Source organism: Athalia rosae, chromosome 7, assembly GCF_917208135.1.
Source record: "Athalia rosae chromosome 7, iyAthRosa1.1, whole genome shotgun sequence".
Classification (NCBI taxonomy): Eukaryota; Metazoa; Arthropoda; class Insecta; order Hymenoptera; family Athaliidae; genus Athalia; species Athalia rosae.
In genome coordinates, this window is record NC_064032.1 from 12,072,532 (window position 1) to 12,092,340 (window position 19,809).

The 19,809-nt window shown below is 40.3% G+C and overlaps 1 protein-coding gene across 6 annotated transcripts in view; it reads left to right on the forward strand.

Moving 5' to 3' along the window:
• Positions 1-19,809, forward strand: part of LOC105686941 (tyrosine-protein phosphatase Lar) — a 332,804-nt gene that overhangs the window by 290,283 nt on the left and 22,712 nt on the right. For all 6 annotated transcript variants that reach the window (XM_048658459.1, XM_020852863.2, XM_048658461.1 and 3 more), the window contains 3 exons: positions 10,763-10,945; positions 19,291-19,401; positions 19,485-19,760. In XM_048658459.1, the coding sequence (XP_048514416.1) occupies positions 10,763-10,945; positions 19,291-19,401; positions 19,485-19,760 (570 nt within the window). The remainder of the gene's footprint in view (positions 1-10,762; positions 10,946-19,290; positions 19,402-19,484; positions 19,761-19,809) is intronic.

Below are 19,809 nucleotides of genomic sequence, written 5' to 3' on the forward strand. Positions count from 1 at the left end.
ATAAATTAATTAGCTGGTTAGGTAATGGGGAATTCGTTTTGCGTACGCAGTTGTGTCGTACATACAATACATATCTGTACGGGTGCGAGCGTTTATGTTTTATTTGTAATTATTAAATTATATGTATATATATATCTATATATATATATATATACCTGACGTATTGTAATATAATAGAAAATCCCCGACCAAGGCTATTAGTCGTGTTTAGGCATTGTGGACCTCAGCATATGTGGGCTTCTGCCGCGCGGCGCCAACTACGGAGCGTAACTAATGAACATCCGGTATTTCGGGTATTTTCGCACTAAATTACCTCGAAACAAATGATTGGGGATGGTCAGAAACGCGCGGCAAATTAGCCAGACGCTGACGCGACGCATACCGACTATGCGCTTCAATCAGCCACCTCGAATACGTGGAAACCGAACTCTTCGCGTACACGTCCGTTCAGCGGCGACCCTAACGTGGACGTAATTTTTTTTATTCAACGCTCCTTTGCCCGGCCTTCAACCTTCGGCATTTGCGAATCCTTCGGCTAATCGTTCAGTTCCAAACATCCGGATATCAATAAACGACCGGGACTAGGCCTACTCGTGATTCAGACAGACGATTTTTCATCGATTATTTCGAAGCTGAGGTGAGCTTGGGATAAAGAGAAAAAAAATCGACAAAAAAACAAATTTCTCGCCCATCGATACACTTTGAAACGTTTCGGCGAAAAAAATTCGAGGGAACGTACGAGGAGAAATAGAGTATAGATGAAAAAGTAGGCGGATGTGAAAAAAAAAAAAAACGGATAAAGAATTATCGCTGATTTGATGGACAGTAGCCCACGCGGTTTCCCTCGGGGGTTGTTAAATTAATCCGATAAGGGAGTATAATGAAGCAGCCAATAACTTAGCCTCTAATTTCCCGGATATCTACTTTGCGGAATGGAGGAGAAAATGGGGAGAGCGAAAAATTTCGAAAAATAATTGACACGATCTCGGAGGGGGGGGGGAAAAAAAAAATGTCATTCAATCGATGTACGATGAGCTGAACTTTCATCGAGAAATTATTTCGATTCGATCGCTTTTTCGTGTCCGACATTACCGCGATTCTGACAAAATTGAAAAAATTGAAAAAAAAAAAACAACTCAAAAAAAAATGATCCTTTCTTCCATCGGGAAAATCTCGAATCAGGACGCACGATTACCTCATAGACCACGCGAGACCGCACGCGACGTGTATTATACCGGGATTGATGTTGAGTAACCTGAAAACTTTCGGCGGTGAAATAATGTGGCATGAAAATATGCGGTATATCGATTATATCGTAATTCCTACCGCGGTGTGTATAACCGCTATTGAGGTTCCTATGTACGTACATACATACGTGACCGTATTATGTCACCCCGAAACGACGACGACGCCGCGTAAGCAATTCTAATCAACGAGCGAACGAGAAACAGACGGAACGACCGTCTACTGGAAAATAAAGAAATACTCGCAGGTAGTGAGCGCGTAGCTTTAGAAACTCGTGCGCTTTTGGCTCACAGTTACATACGTTTCACAAGTACGATTCGCGTGTAACGTATACCTCGTACGTACGTACATACAATTCGCTAAAGATACCCGTCATCGTCGTCGCTCGTTGTTTCAGCCCTCTAAACTCCCTTGTAACGTTGCTGCAATATACCCGTGAATACGCGCGTAACGACGGTAGTCGTCGAACGGCGCAGGCGACCCTTGTTTGTACCGTACCCTGCCTACCCGATCCTCGTTGTAATCAGAGAATTTGAGCTATACGCGTCAATCCCTAAACGTCTGACGAATTCATCGGACCGTATACCTATACGAGCTGGTATCGAGATACTCGCGTACCCCCGTCGATTCGTTTACGGATAAATGAGAAATAAGACGCGAGAGAGAAAAAAAGCTCAAAATCTCACGGTTGATTCTATCGAAACTGATTGAGAGAAAGCTCAATAAGTTCTTGTTGTTTCCCTTCTATTTTTCTTTTCTCCCTCTATTCTCATTTCGGCTCGACGCGAACAGCTGTGGAAAGCCCAGAATATCGCTACAAAGGCCGGAAAAGTAAAAGAGAAAAAAGATCTTCTAGTTTGAAACGAAGGAAAGAAAAAAAAAAAAAAAATGCAAAAATGCAAAAATACGAAATAAAGAATGAACGAAAAAAGCGAAGTCAGCTGTGAAAGCGAGCCGCGAGTCAACGAAGAGCTTGATCAAACGGAAAGAGTAGAGTAAACAGAGACAATGGGACGACTTGCGGTTGGAAAAAAAGTAAAAGTTGTTGTAACTGCGTAACACGGTAACGGCAACCCGAAGTTCTACGCAAATGTACGAATCCGCGTATCGAAAATCTGCGAAAATGGATGTCGGCGAGGGACCGGGGTCTCCGTCGTCGCGAAGAAACTAATGGAAAAAAAAAACCGAAAGAAAGAAAAAAGGTGAAAATTCAACGGATGCACGGGATTGAAGAAAATTACGGCCTCGAGCGAATGAAGTAGTATTCTCGTATAGATGACATGCGAGCGAAACGCGAATCGTCACGTATAAACTGTCAGTATGAATATAAATATTTGTACACGGACTCCGTAGGTAGAATAGTGTGCATACATACATTCATGCATACATGGATTTTGACTGCAATTCCGCTACCGTTAGAACTTTCATTAATTAATTAAGTAGGTACCCCGCTTTGTCAACATCCGTCTCTGATGTATCTGTACGTACGCAAGCCTTTACATGCACAAGTTACACACGTATAACACGCGACTGTATTATATCGGCGGGTCCTGTAGTCGCGAGCGGTCTAGTCGTCAGCCGCACCGAAAATGTAAATATACACAAGACTGCGACGTCTCGTGTGCAGTCGTTTCTTGAACTTCAGAGGAGAGAGACTCTACGTTTCGACATACCCGTACACACATTAAACCGCGAGATAACTAACAAGTGACTTCGGGCGGAACACGGGGAGGTATGTATCCGTGTTTAATTAATTGACGTAAAGTTGCTTACCTACCCGAAGAGAGAGAGAGAGAGAGAGAGAGAGAGAGAGAGAGAGTGTGTAATTAACGACATGTTTTTTTTTTTTTTTCGTTTCTTCTCATCGGCCACGGCACGTTTCGAAAATTTATAATCGACGATCCGAACGCGCTACGGCGACGTTCTTTTCCGTTGTTTTTCCCCCTCGAAAAACAAAAAAAAAAAAATTGGGAGAAGAAAAAGGGAATCGCGAGATCGCGACGACGTCGTAACCGTTTGAATTTTTCCGTCAACGCATCGTCCGTTCGAGGAACGATACGGTTTCGCAAGATCCTCCCTGTACGTCGCGACGTCGCGATCGTGCGGCCAGGTCGGTAGACGACGTACAGTTCTCGCCAATTAAGAGCGATACGCAAACAGGGGGGGGTTGAAACTTAACGACGGGTTACGGGGTGAATTCCGTCTGCACCGGGCTTCAGCGGTACCGAAGGGACGTGAATCGGAGGGAATTATTGCGCGGCCCTTTGCAGCTTGCAAAACCGACTCTCTCCGCGCCCTATCTGTCCATCTCCCTCCCTCCCACCCTCTCTCTCTCCCACCCTCTCTCTCTCTCTCTCCGTTGGACGGGCGGTACGCCGGCACTCTCCAACTTTGGCAAACGATAGCGGGACGCCAGATATTAACTGGGGAGAAACTTCTAGCCAATTTCATCACCGGAAACTGACGATCCAGTGATTGTGGCTTCAACTGCTGCTGATGCCGCCCGCTACCGCTTCTGCTGCTTGAGCTTATATACCGGAAGTGGAAACGACGAATGATATGGTAAACTCGCGTTACTACCCCCATGCCGCGTGCGTGAAACGTAAACGTGTGTAATCCGCTTGATGCGATTCGAGGGTTCGCGTACGAAGATAACGCGATTAGAAATTCATTCTCGTTTCATGTTTTCTCACTTCAGTTTTTGAAAGGGGTTGAATTTTTTCGAGATCGCTCCTCGCACCCCGATAACCAAGTTCGAGGGATTGGGGTATAGACCGGTATCCGGAGTACGTGAAATTATGGGGTTCGTTAGTTATGATTCGTCAGCCGAACGACCGTCCAAACACAGCGTTTGGTATCCAGACTTTAAAACTGCAGCGTAATGGTTTGCAAATACCTTCGCTACGGTTTGACTTATACGGCCGTAGGTAGGAGAGAGGGAGAGAGAGTCGGAAGAGGCGGGTGAAACAGAACTTTTCAAGGAAGTTGTCGAGCTTAGAATACGTATACATAGTAAGTGAAAAAAAGTAAAAAATGAGTGAAGTCAAAAATTTTTTCCACCTAATGATTACTCGATCGATTGCATGAGTGGATGATTTTGGCTTTCGGATTTGGATTCTTGAGCCGATTATACGTGAGATTACTCTTGAAGAACCGAAAAAAAATTCGATTTCTGAGCAAAAAATGAATCATTGTTTTAATTGGGTTTAATATGCTTTTCTAACGTATTTTGATCTCAGGAATCCGAATCTGAAAGAAAAATTGACCTATCTCTAAAATTGACCGAGTTATCGCAAATTGTCAGCTTTTTGGGGTCAAAAATAAAAAATTGATTTTATAGTCTATATTAATGTAATTTGAGCTCAGGAATCCGAATCTGGGAGAAAAATTGAACTATCTTCAAGATTGACCGAGTTATCGCCGAATTATCGCATTTTTTGGCATAAATTTGAGGATATCTCGAAGGGAAAAAATCGTAGCTCAATTTGGACAACGGATTCGTGTTCCTGAGGTCAAAATACATAAGAAAAGTGCCATACGATCAATTTTAAAAAATAAAAAATTTTGGCCAAAATTTGAGATTTTTCCAAGGGGTACCCCTTACGATTTTTTCAAATTTTGGCCAAAAATTTTTATTTTTTAAAATTGATCGTATGGCACTTTTCTTATGTATTTTGACCTCAGGAACGCGAATCCGTTGTCCAAATTGAGCTACGATTTTTTCTCTTCGAGATATCCTCAAATTTATGCCAAAAATCGTGAAAAAATGGTAACAACTCGGTCATTTTCGAAGATAGATCAATTTTTCTTTCGGATTCGGATTCCTGAGCTCAAGTTACACTACGATAGACTAAAAGATCAATTTTTCATTTTTGACCCCAAAAAGCTGAAAATTGGCGATAACTCGGTCAATTTTGGAGATGGATCAATTTTTCTTTCAGATTCGGATTCCTGAGGTCAAAATACGTAAGAAAAGCATATTAAACCTAATTAAAACAATGATTTATTTTTTGCTGAAAAATCGAATTTTTTTTCGGTTCTTCAAGAGTAATCTCACATATAATTAAGTCAGGAATCCAAATCCGAAAGCCAAAATCATCCACCTATGCAATCGATCGAATAATCATCGATTATTAGCTGTTGGGAGCAGAAAAATTATAAGAAATATCGATTGGTTTTAGTCGTAGACCCACTTTGATTCGTCGCAGTCCATGCACGGGTCGAAATATTCGAATTCCTCAATTCACCAGCAAACCCGAGCTTTGCTGGAGTCAGCGTAGCCAGCAGCGTAGCGCTTTGTTGTGAGACGTCACCTTGGGGGCTGAGCAGAGGTGACGCCCCACAACAAACCGCGCGCCCGTGGCTACCTGATTCCAGCTAAGCTAGGGCTTGCTGGTAAATTGAAGAATTCGAATATTTCGATCCATCATGTCTTAATTTTTCTGCTCCCAACAGCAAAAATGTTTTTACTAGAAGTACCCCACTTGATTAATTATTTATTCAAAAAACGAGTGGGCTACCTGAAAATATCACGTAAAAAATTTTTTCCACATTTGAAAAATTGTCCTTTTTTTATAAGGTACAAATTCTGCCCCCATGCTAAAAAAAATAAAAATTTTTTTTTTTTCAACCCACCCCAATACATAGCTGTGCCAACTTGCCTAGAGTTTTGGGATACGGAGAGAGAGACGAGATCGAATCCGAACTCCAGGAGGCAAGTCTACTTCCCGTTTCAGATCATTCCGACCTCTGTGTATTTCAGGCACCTTGTAACCCCCTCGTCCTCCTCGCCCCCGCCCCTCTCTTTTCGTATGTACTCTATCTTTCGGCAAACCGTGAACGGAAAGTTGTACGGCCAAACGGCATCGCGAGAGACTAAGAAAATGATCGTGGAAAACTTTACCAAACGAAAATCATCGCGAGTCAAAGTCGCGGGTCCTTTTCGAGGATGTCGCGTAACTTTGATCTTGTACTTTGATCTTTTTGACCGACTGATGTGCCCGAAATTAGGTATACAATTCTCCATGTTTCCAAGTCTTCTTCTTCTTCTTCTTCTCATTTCCTCACTTTTAAAGGTGACGAAGATCGAAATTATGTATTTTCTTTTTGTTTATTTCCTTCTTTCGCTCTCTGCACACGTCTGCTCGATTCGTCGTCGGTTTGGCTGGATAATCAAGGATCTCTATGTGAAAGGCGGTTCGTTTGGTTCTTCTTCTTTCGCCAGGTGCGTCCGAAATATCGGAAAACATCGCCACCGTCTACCCTTAGCTAAAATAACATTCCGCCTTTTTCAATCTTTCTCTGTACCTGCAAACTACCCTTACGCGTTGACCGAAGTAAGCTGAAACCAACCCCTCTATTATGTCTGTAAATCTTACGCGAAGAAGACGCGAAATCTTACCGTCCTTCTTGTAGGCATTAATCGAACTATCCGAAATACCGGAGATAGTATTTCTCTTACTCGAAGTACAAATCAGCTACAAAAACTCGTCATTTTTAAACTTTCTTTCCTTCGCATCGTTCAATTTTTCAAAATCATAAAACGATCCCCTTTTTTCCTCTTATTCGTTCGATCTTAATTGTTTCGAATTTTCTTTGGAGTTACGAGAAAAAAACTAAGGACCAAATAAGGAAGCGAGAAAGTGAAAAAACGAAAGACAAAACGATGAAAAATCTATTACGTCGTAACGTTGGCGGGGGTGGGCAGAAGGGTTGATTTATGTCGGTAGTTTACTTTCGCACCCTTGAACGATGTGCGCTTCGTAGATATATGCGTCGTTATTATTTCTATATCTCACGGGGTCCAGTACTTAGACGGAGAGACTCGTGTCTGATATTTTTGGAAACAGAAAACCGTGCCCTTGAAATTTTTGGAATCTTATTATTTTTTTTTTTTTCCCTCAGCGTACAACACCCCTTGCAACATGTCAACCTTACTCAACCCTATTTCATTTGATTCGAAAAATCTTTCGTCGAACAAAAGTGAGAAAAAAGTATCAATAAATTAGCAAAAATAAACGAAGCCACGTCCGACGCGATGACGACGGAGATTTGGAAAGAATCCCTCGGTGCGTTCTTCCTTCTACCCCCGGAACAGGAGTCCCGTTGCTCAACTATTCTTTGAATTTTCATTCTTTGTTCAGCCGAATCCACATCCTACTTACATACATAACCCCGGTGAAATTTCTCACCCTTGTTCCGCTCTTTTACCGCATTTTATTTTTTTTATTTTATTTTTTTTTTTCAATTCCCAAAAATTAATTCATCCCCTCTGACTCTGACCCGTATATGAAACGAAAGAAGAAAGAATCCGCGTCGATTTTTCACGTCTTTCCACGGTGCACATTGTAAAAGAAAGATTCAAATCATTCGACTCGATAAAGTTTTCCTCAACTTCTTTATTTGCTTGAGATATTACTCTTCGTTTCGGAAGCGGTAGGAATATTATACGGATATACGTGTATGAAAAATGTGAACGCTACAGGAAAAGTTAGGGATCTCGGCGATGTGTTGATTTCGAACTCCTGGAAGAGACAGAGGGAGTTACTTATATTTCTGTCTTACTTTTTTCGCGTTACTGCGCCATTAGCCTTCAGCGACATTATAGTTTGTCACCGGGTACAATGTGTAAACGGAACATGACGACGTCGGGAATAGCTACCCCCCCCTGTCATCCCCTTCTTTACTTTAGCCGCTGACTTACACAAATAAATAAATAAATAAATACACACGTGTATAGACGGAACGTCCGCCTATCGGTCCGCCCGCTATGCGAAAGAAAGGAAAAATGATGAAAGCGAGTAACGAAAGAAAAAAAAAAAAAAACCATGGAAAAGGAAACAACAAATAAATAAATAAAAAAAAACAAAAAAAAGAGAAAAAATGAGAAAAAAAAGTAAGAGAGAAGAGAAAAGAGAGCTCGCGCCGCTGTTACTGGCGCGGTAAAGAGGACTCTGTATTATATTTCATTGTTTAGTTTTTCTTCGGGTTATACGGATTTCTTTTGTGGTCGTTATCGCGTTGTTATCATTTCGTTATCCGCTGGTTGATGCCAATTATCTCCCTGCAGAGTCGCATCAGATCCGTTCTCTGCAGCGGCAGCAGGGGTGGCCACCCTGCCATTCGGCTTTGGTTCCGTTACTTCCCCCCTTTCCCGTCTCCCTCTGCCCTTCTACCTCCACCTCGCCCATTATCATCTTCTTTTCTTCTATCGCCCGCACGTACGATGCTCCTACTCTCCCAGATGATTTCCCCCCCCCACCCTCCCCCCTCCTCCCTCCCCCCTCCCCTCGTTTCCCTCTTTAGTCCTCTCGCTGCGCAGCCTTCCATATTCCCTACAATAGAAATCACCCGCAGACCTCGAGCCAAACAATACCCACCCAAGGTTTCACAACCTACCAAACCCCCCGACGCTTTGCTTTTCACCGGGAAAACTCTTGTCGTCCAAGAATATAACCAAGACCCTATACTGTACCGTATACCCCCAATATCGCACACTACTTTGATTCTCGCTACCTACCCAGTGTACCCCCCATCTACCGCCGTGACGTGTATACGAACGGAACGGGGAAAAAATGCTCAACTTATTTCGCCAACGAAGATTTTTGCTGGAATTTGTCTTTTGTACGTTCGTTTCTTCTTCTTCTTCTTATTTTTTCTTATTTTTTTTTTTTCTCTCTCCGACCGCAACACTTGACCAGTGCCGAGCGCGCGTATTCCTATCCAAGCCTGGCGATAATTTTTTCTCTTTTCTTCTTCGCGATTTTTTCTCCCTCTCTCCTTATTCCTTTTATTACAACTCCTTCAACCGCGAGCTCTTTCATTTTATATGTACACAGCACAGCACAAACGCTACTCGAACATCCTGGCTAACAACTCAACACTGTGTCGCTGCTGGCGGTGCAGAAAAGCTCTCGTAGAGGAATGATGAAAATTCCTTTTTTTTTTGTTTTTCGTGAACTCGCCAAATGTTCGAGTCACTTTTTTGCGAATTTGTCGTTTCGGGACGAGAAATTTTAAAGGACGATCCAACGATCACGCGTTCGCAATTCCGTGATCTTATTATTATTTTCCAAATTTCGGTGGTTTTTTCGTTTTTTCTTCCTTCGCAAGTTATACGTTCGCGTAACGGAGTAGCGAGATCGATCGGACGTCTCTCTGTACCTACGTAGTAAAACTGCGGACGAAAAAGAAAGAAATTTTCCTTATTCACTTTTTTTTTTTTTTTTTCTCTATTCTCAGACTGTAAAGGTAAAGGTAACAGTTGGCCGTATATATACAAATCTGCTTGAAAATTGCCAGAGTTTGGAAATTCTGATAGAAAAATAAATACCCAAAGTTTTTACGAACCGCTGGCTCTAAATCTCGAGGCCAGTTACGGACCTCGGTATTAATCCTGGTCTTAAAAACGAGCCATTTTTTTTTCCACAACTCAACCTGTCGACGGCTACAACATGGTTCGTGCATGTGTTTTACTGTGCATCAAAATTTTACTATCCAACTCGCATTCGTTCAATTATTTTTTATTTCGTTTTATCAAAGGGTCTCAACTTTGGCTCCTCAAAATTGTCAAATCCTCTGCAAATAGCTGTGACATGAGTGTGTGGGGAAAACAAGTAGAAACCGAACTGAGAATCAAATGAAAAGTAGAGCTCGGTTGGAAAAACTTGCTGGCGTGAATAAAATGAGCTGAATTCGTAAGAGCGAAGTGAAAAAAAAAAGCAAAAAGAGCAAAAAACAGAATTCGGCGGAAAAAGTTTTGAGAATAGTGACGATTTGGTAAGATTTGATCTCGTTTTCGTGAACGTATATAGCTACGTATGATAAATTTTGCATAGATGGGCTAAATCTCACCTTTTCCAAAGAAACTTTTGGCGAGGATAGAAATAAGAGGAAAAAGGAAAAGTGAAAGAAAGAAAGGAACTAAGAAAAAATGAAATGAAAAAAAATTCGGAGGGAGACAAAGTAAGAGAGCAGAAAAAAAAAATATATATATATATATATATATATTTATACATTAGACTGAAAAAAGGAAAGTTAAAAAACTTTTACGCTGTATTGAATTTGATTTGATACTGCGAAGGCTTTTATATATACGACAGGCGAGGGACGATCTATCTTTTTTTTTTTTTTTTTTCTTCTTTATTTTCTTTTCGTATATAATATATCTAGCGACGGATATCGTCGGACTTTACTCTTCTGTCGCGACCCAATAGCCCCCATTTTCCACTCATCCCCTTGAAACGGAGTCAGAGGAGCTTCCAATACTCACAGTTTCCCTCCCCCTCGCCCCACCCCCCCTTTACTTTCCAACTTCCCAAAGGATCAACGACGATGGAACGATATCGCGATATCGTCGTCGTGTGTATTTATTCTATTTTATGTACGTACGTACGCCGCATTAGACGGTCCGTATCCTAGTCTATTCTATTTCACACCTACGTACCGTCGTCACATCGTAACTTGGAATATTTGCCACGATAATGACCTTTCGATTCCTTCATTTTTCTCATTTCAGCGGACAACCTGCCACCCGGATTCCCGATGATCACGCAAGCACCGACGACGAAAGTCGTCGAAATCGGACACAACGCCGTTCTCTCGTGCGCGGCGGTCGGATCGCCAAGACCTATTATTTCCTGGGTGCGTAACATGATGCCGATTGATACGAGCAACGCCAGATACACCGTACTGGACACCGGTGAGTTTTTTTTTTTTTTTTTTTTTTTCTTCCATTTCCATTATTCATTTTATTTTTCATTCTCTCTTTTTGTTCCAACATTTATTCATTCAATTTCGCAACGATACCTGCAACACACGTATCTGCTGCACGTATTGAAATATGTACAAACTATTTCCAATTTTCTCTGATATGTTTCATAACAAAATCAAATACAATATCACATATGTGCCCTACCCATGTATCATAGGTATGTATCGTATAAATGCTCCGCTCGGCGATTGGAGAACAAAATTTACTCGCTTTTACGAGTCACCGTTTTTTTTTTCCCCTTTTTTTTTTTTTCGTTCGAACAATATCACGTGATTCCTACTCCGTTCGAAAACTCTGTAGCAAGGGCGGGGGAGGGGGGGAAATAGAAAGAAAAATTGTACGTGTAAATTATGCGTGAGTTAATTATGATTGCAATAAAGAAATAAATAAATAATCAAACATCGGGTATACGTACAGCTATCTACAACTTCCACTTTGGATATTTCCTCTTGATCGTCGTTCTCCGTCGATAAATTGATTTTCATTTCAGGTCGTTCGCGCAAGTTACATTTGTATATAGATATTTGCATTATTCATTGTAAATATCGTTCGATAAACCATTACCACTATTACCCCCTTGAATTATCGAACGATTTCACGTTACCAACGTTGGAATTTATTTCGTTATTATCATTATTAATTTCCCCTCTCTCTCCCTCTCTTCCTCTTTCTCTCTCTCTCTCTCTCTCAGTCTCCCATCTCGCGAACGTACCCCTCCCCCCCCCCCCACCCTCTTCATCTCCTTGGGAAGGAAAAGAGGAGGCGAAGTAAAAAGAGGAGAAAAAATCCGACGCCCCGGGCTTATTGACAGACGGGTGACAATCAGCTCAGTTGAGAAAGCTTTTTTCAAACCTCAGGAAAGACGCCTTTTCTGTGTACACGAAATAACATTTTTAAGAGTACTATACCTGGAGATATGAACTATACGTATACCTGCGGAATCTAATTTTCATCCGGCCCCCAGCATTTTTCAGGACGAGAAAAAGACGAAATTTTCACATCTCACTTTAATTCACCGTTGCACATTTATTTGTCAAGTTTATTTATTTAATTTTTCCCCTCTCCAAGTGCCTAACACTGTCTGGATTTCTATATAAATAGATAAATAAAAATGAAAAAGAGCACCGTTCATTTTTTCGAATCGGAAAAGCTCGCCGTTAGAACGGGCGATTCGGGTTTACATGAAAAAATGTCGAAAATTTCACTCGTCTTTTATGGTAATACTTCCTCCGCAGATACACAGAGATGGATATTCGTACTCGCGGAATCGCGGGTGGGGCCATACAGATATCCTTTTAGTACAGAGGGACAGATATACATATACATATATATATATATTATATACGTACCGAGTAGTTTCCGTTTTCCTTGGGGGTCCCGCTTTGGAAGGTGAGAGAACATTTTTCGAATTTCACTTCGCTCGAGTGTACTTGTACCTCAGGAGTCAGAGTTACTCTTCGTTCTTGGGTGGCGCGTACGGCATGTATCGGGTTTCAAAGAATGCTCGTAGAGAATAAATATACCGAGGACGCGATCGTCTTGCCGCGGTACAGCCCTGCGAGACTTTCGCAAGCTCCTCGCGCGTTTACCGTTAAGGGAGAAAAACAAAACCGAATAAAAAAATAAAAAACACGGATCACAAAAACACGGGGGTGGGGGTGTGAGAAAAAAGAAAAACAGAGAGAGAGAGAGAGGAAGAGAGAGAGAGAGAGAAGAGAGAGAGAGACGCGGAGAGGAGTGAAAATGGATGCCGCCCTGCTGGGAGGAGGTAAAACTCCGTACGGAAAAGTATAGCGAGAGAGACAGTTTTCTTGCGGGGGTTAGATGTGTGTTCGAAAGAAAATTCTACTCCCCCATTTCTATAACTCGGAATTTTCCAGCGGTATTTTCACCCGTGCATACGAAGAGGTGTAAGGTATATATATATATATGTATATGCGCGAGTGTCGAAGCTTCTCAGTTTTCTATGCTATTCCACGTCTCCTTCTTCCACGTTACGTACCATCAGAAGCTGAAGGAAATAGATCCACTTTTACGCCCCCTCCCCGCCCTTCCCGGGTTCATATAAACCCTGAATATCCTCTGTGTTATCTACCGTACGTATATAATATCCAACATTGATATACTTTAGCTACTGCAACCTTCTTCGCCCGGTTACCTTTTTTTTTTCTACTCTTCCCTCCGTCTTCTTCGGAAACCTTAGCTCTCGTGTATCGCGTCTCATGATACCCTGTACACGCGTACACCCACCTTGAATACGTACGTACGTACGTGGCGAGTATCCCGCAGGATGTGAGTCGCCTCCTGTTGGATAAAAGTATTGTGTGTACGTCTAGTGTATATATGCACAGCGGTAAATGTGTATTTCTTACCTATAAAATTCATAACGACGAAGTGCAAAAATACCATCACTCTCTTTTTATTTCTCAACTACCACCTTGAGCACGAAAAGCAAACAATTTTCACTCCGCAATATCTTCCTTTTTTTTTTCCCCTCGGTTCTTCGAGTTTCGAGTTTCGAGTTTCGAGTTTCGATATTCGATATTCGATATTCGAGTTTCGATATTCGATATTCGAGTTTCGATATTCGATATTCGATATTCGATATTCGATATTCGATATTCGATATTCGATATTCGATATTCGATATTCGATATTCGATATTCGAGTTTCGATATTCGAGTTTCGATATTCGATATTCGATATTCGATATTCGATATTCGATATTCGATATTCGATATTCGATATTCGATATTCGATATTCGATATTCGATATTCGATATTCGATATTCGATATTCGATATTCGATATTCGATATTCGATATTCGATATTCGATATTCGATATTCGATATTCGATATTCGATATTCGAGTTTCGATATTCGATATTCGATATTCGATATTCGATATTCGATATTCGATATTCGATATTCGAGTTTCGATATTCGAGTTTCGATATTCGATATTCGATATTCGATATTCGATATTCGATATTCGATATTCGATATTCGATATTCGATATTCGATATTCGATATTCGATATTCGATATTCGAGTTTCGATATTCGATATTCGATATTCGATATTCGATATTCGATATACGATATTCGATATTCGATATTCGAGTTTCGATATTCGATATTCGATATTCGATATTCGATATTCGATATTCGATATTCGATATTCGATATTCGATATTCGATATTCGATATTCGATATTCGATATTCGATATTCGATATTCGATATTCGATATTCGATATTCGATATTCGATATTCGATATTCGATATTCGATATTCGATATTCGATATTCGATATTCGATATTCGATATTCGATATTCGATATTCGATATTCGATATTCGATATTCGATATTCGATATTCGATATTCGATATTCGATATTCGATATTCGATATTCGATATTCGATATTCGATATTCGATATTCGATATTCGATATTCGATATTCGATATTCGATATTCGATATTCGATATTCGATATTCGATATTCGATATTCGATATTCGATATTCGATATTCGATATTCGATATTCGATATTCGATATTCGATATTCGATATTCGAGTTTCGATATTCGATATTCGATATTCGATATTCGATATTCGATATTCGATATTCGATATTCGAGTTTCGATATTCGATATTCGATATTCGATATTCGATATTCGATATTCGATATTCGATATTCGATATTCGATATTCGATATTCGATATTCGATATTCGATATTCGATATTCGATATTCGATATTCGATATTCGATATTCGATATTCGATATTCGATATTCGATATTCGATATTCGATACTCGATACTCGATACTCGATACTCGATACTCGATACTCGATACTCGATACTCGATACTCGATACTCGATACTCGATACTCGATACTCGATACTCGATACTCGATACTCGGTACTCGGTACTCGATACTCGATACTCGATACTCGATACTCGATACTCGATACTCGATACTCGATACTCGATACTCGATACTCGATACTCGATACTCGATACTCGATACTCGATACTCGATACTCGATACTCGATACTCGATACTCGATACTCGATACTCGATACTCGATACTCGATACTCGATACTCGATACTCGATACTCGAGATTCGAGTTTCGAGTTTCGAGTTTCGAGTTTCGAGTTTCGAGTTTCGAGTTTCGAGTTTCATTTTGCTTCTGCCTCGAACAACTTTCTCACACGAAATACGCGAATAAGTCGATATCATTCACAAGCATTACATCTCTTTGGGGAGGCACGGTTGTGAAATTTGAAAAAAAAAAAAAAAAAAAAAATCATGTGTATACATTTATTAAATTATTGAAAGGATCTCATACAAAATGTATTACGCATCGTACTGTCATGTACAAAAGTCACGCGCTGATGTATATCGAAATATCATACATCATATATATATATGAGACGTGCGTGAGGACAAATTTGCAATACAAAAAAGAACAAAAAATATGTTCCATCAACTTTAGCTTACTTAGCGTGCAAAATAAGCTATAAGGTACGTACAGTAGAAAGGTTCCAAGCTCCTATAGTCAAGTTTTTTGCCTTTGATTCAGATTTTGACTTATTCACGTGGATATACTTCTATTATTCAGAAGTTTTATCATTTCTTTTCTCTTCGTTTTTTTTTTTTTCTCTCTTTTTACTCGCTTTTCGGAGCAGGTATAATTCTTTCTACTATTTTCCGAGAAAAGCGCTAGAGAAAACTGTACCGCAGAGTGGTTACACCCCCTCTCGACTTCATTAGCATTGATTTTCATGTAAAAACCGACCTACTTTCAGGTAAAAGAAACGCTTCTTTTACCTTCATATAATTTTCTTCCAGATGTATATTCTCTTTCTCTCTGTTGTTCAATATTTTTTTTTCTTTTGGCTCTTTGTTTTTTGCTTACCGTCTATTATGATTATATTATTTTTTCATTTCGTTTTATTTCATTTCTTTGGAATAATTTTTTTTTTCTCGCTCTTCACCTCCCTTTTTCCCTTAAATATTTTTATTCAACTAAATTTTACATAATACCGCTATTATATATTTACATATTATTAGGTCGGCCTATATACTTTATTGTTAGATATATACACATATACACCAACTATGCAGCACGCATAGGTTTTGTGACGACGACCAACATACTAATACTCCCATTTTTTTCCCCAAAAATATTATAAAACGCGAAAAATTCCAAGGTCTATCAAATATATACCCGACGGTTCAATATATGTTTATTCGAAGGCGTTATACATATTATTTTGTTGTTGCAAGAGAGAGGATGGGGATAGTAATAAAATAAAAGAAATATCTATATCTACGTAGGGAAGGACGGGGGGGTTGTTTTACAGTCTTGATTAGTGAGGTGTGATAACGTCAGGAGTTATTATAATTGTTGACTAGGTATACATGAACATATATACACGTTCACGTGTAACGTTAGTAGTACGTCTATATGAGTTTTAGACGTTCTGATCCGCGCGACATTAATTTTTCGCATCTGATCAAAGTCAGGAGTACGTTATACCACATATATCTATACCTATATATAACGCACGATTATAGTATTGTGGTTATAAAATTATATGCCATACGTCATGATATTACGTATACATACACAGGTATTAACCACCCCATCGGTCGTGCACACCGGCAAACCAGCAGATCTTTGATAATAACTACGTGCGGCGGAGGGGCGTAGGGGTTGGTAATAATCTTGCTGAGAAACACGCACGACGAATGCCTCGTTTCATACGTATATACCAATTTATAGCATTTATTACATAACGTGAAAATACTCCCTGCACACATCTACATTTATACATATCTCTGTGTAATGTATCATTCTTTATGATCAACCCGACTCACGGGGTACGGAGCGAATTTTCCACCTACGAAAATGCATCGGTTGACGTCTTGTTCTCAACGAAAACTCGAAGCTCGCTAAATATTACACCATTAAGTTTCAACTTGGACTCATCAAAACCGACCCGCACCCCCTCGCTTCGCTTTTCTATTTTTCTATATTTTTTTGTTTTTTTGTTTTTTCAATTTCCTACCCGTAGCCCGTGAGAAGGAGGAGCCGAGCATGCACGGCCGGTTCTATGGCGAAATTTCGTTAGTTCTGTTCAACTTGGATGTATTCTATGGCTGTGCTCTACGTCGCTTTGTTTTTTCCTTTTTTTTCCTCTCTTCCTTGGGGGCCATTAGCCGACCTCCTCATTTCTTCTCTTATGCCTTAAAGCTTTTCCACCGTATCCCCGGCAAACGATGCTCTCTAACCTGCTACCACATACCGTACTACTACCACTACGTGTACACCCTCCACCCTCCACCCCACCTCCCTCCCCTTGGGACTGACTTATGACGGTACCTATGGTGAGTTACCAGCTGACGGAATTAAAGGAACAAGACGCTAAGTAGCCCAAAGTTGTTGCTGCACACCGAGAGCTTTCGTACCTAAATCTACGATACTTTTGTTTTTCGTTCTTATTCTCCACTTTATTTCATTTCGTTTCAAATATGACCCAATTAAGGAGCACCCTTGCGGTATACGAGTGTGATATTGTGTGCCGTATGAGTTATTGAGTCGGGGGGGGGGGGCTTACGGGGCGTTACGACTTACGAGGTAAGCACTCCATCACATTGCGAACAAAGTCGCACCACGGTACACTATCATCGTAGATCGGAATACGTAATGTTAGTCGTGGGGGGGTGGGTGGGTGGGTAGGGGGGGTAGTTACCGTTGATACCGTTTGCCAAGTCCCAAGTATAATTTGCCGTGACTTTGTACTAATGTAATGACTCTCCCTCTCTCTCTCACCCTCTCTAACGCTCATTTATTTATCGTATAGTTTTTATTATTCCACGTGTAAGTCTGTGTGTGTGTGTGGTTACCTTTTTTTCTCGAAACAGGACCATTATATTCTAATTAGAGAAATAATTAAGTCGCAATTAGTAACCTGACGTTGTGTATAAGTCATAAATAATTAATGACGAAACACCCCACTCGTTTTTTCGAAGAAGGGTTTAGCGAATACAACCGCTGATACATATTACACGCACTCCTTATCTAGCTGTTGAAATACGCGATGTGAATTTTTACAAATTTCTAAACGGAAGTAATTTTTCAAAGTTCAACATTTTCTTCTATAGGGATGAAAATCGACGGATAAACTTGTTTGGAAAATATGAAAATTCGAGAAAAACGCATCAACGCTGACAAAATTGCATGTGAAAATTTTTTTGGAAATTTCTTTTTCTGCTGGGGTGGATTTTCGGATAAGGGGAGAAAAAGGGATGGTGAAAAAGATGGGCTGGTAGGAAGCTATATCTCGTTTTACAGATTGTCTTCGACGAGACCTGAGTAATTGAGTGAACGGTATACTTTGTCGGTATTGGTATAGGTCTACGGGAAGGGGAGATTTTTGGTACTCAAAAGCTTGCTTTTACCGTTTGAGTGATAAAACACGAAATTCCGAAGGGCGTCAATAACTCGTTTCAACTTAATCCCCTTATTAGCCCTTTCAATCTTCCTTCTTTTCGAGCTCTCTTTCTCCTTCGCTCTTGTTCGTGGTTTTTCTTTCTTTCTTCTCCTTCATTTCCCTCTTTCTTTCTCGATATTTCTCTTTTTTCTCCTCTCATTCGGTTCGACGAGACGTCTGAAAGAAAAAAGGGGTGACTAAAAAGAGAGGGAATAAAAAATGAAAGATATCAACTCGGTACATAAAATTGAAGGGAAAAATATTGATGGAAAAAAAAACCTCTCACCCTTAAAACCCATAAAAAAAGACAACCCTTCTCCTACTTGTGTGTGATCCGATTAACCGTTTTAACCAACTCGATTCACGAGGATTTTCTTCTTTTTTTTTCTTTTTTGTTTCAACCCATCAACTTCAAGGTCTCACGTCTCCGGGAAAAAAGTAAAGTAAAATGAAAGAAAAAAGAAAAAAAAAACCTGACACCTTGTATTTAACGATGAGATAAAAGCTCGACGAAAGCTACTCAACGTCAGAACGGATATCTGAACTGTATATCTTGAATGTTTTTTTACTTTTTTTTTTTTCCAAAGCAATATTTTTCGATGCGATAATCGCCGAGCTTTGAGCAGGTAGTGTCGTCAATAGCCCCGGAAGAAGGTTTGAGAAATTTTTGAATGAAAAAAAAAAAAAGAAAAGAAAATAAGAAGAAACAGAGAAAAAAGGAAGAACTCGAATAACGGAATTGAACTTACACGGATTTTTCAGGAGCTCTTCAAATAACGGCGTCGGAAGTCAACGATCAGGGTAAATACGAGTGCGTGGCGAACAATTCGGTTGGTACGGAATATTCGAAATCGACGCTATTTTACGTGAAAGGTACGTATGAGATAACCGGGCTCTCGCAGCTGTCTCCGACGTGCGATACACTGATTATTGTATGTATTTCATTTCTAATGCAGTACGACGCGTTGTTCCGCAATTTTCCATACCGCCACCCCCTCTGAACGAGGTGGTGCTCGGTGCTTCCCTCAATATAACGTGCGTCGCATTCGGGGCGCCGATGCCCGTCGTAAAATGGCGGAAGGATCCGGCGACCGACATCACCCCCGAAGAACAACTGCCGATTGGAAAGAATGTACTTCAATTGACCGACATTCAGGAAAGCTCAAACTACACCTGCATCGCCGCGAGCGACCTGGGAATCATCGAGGCTGGAACAATGGTCAAAGTTCAATGTGGGTTGATTTGTGTGAAAGAAAAAAAAAAAAACAAAAAAAAACAAAA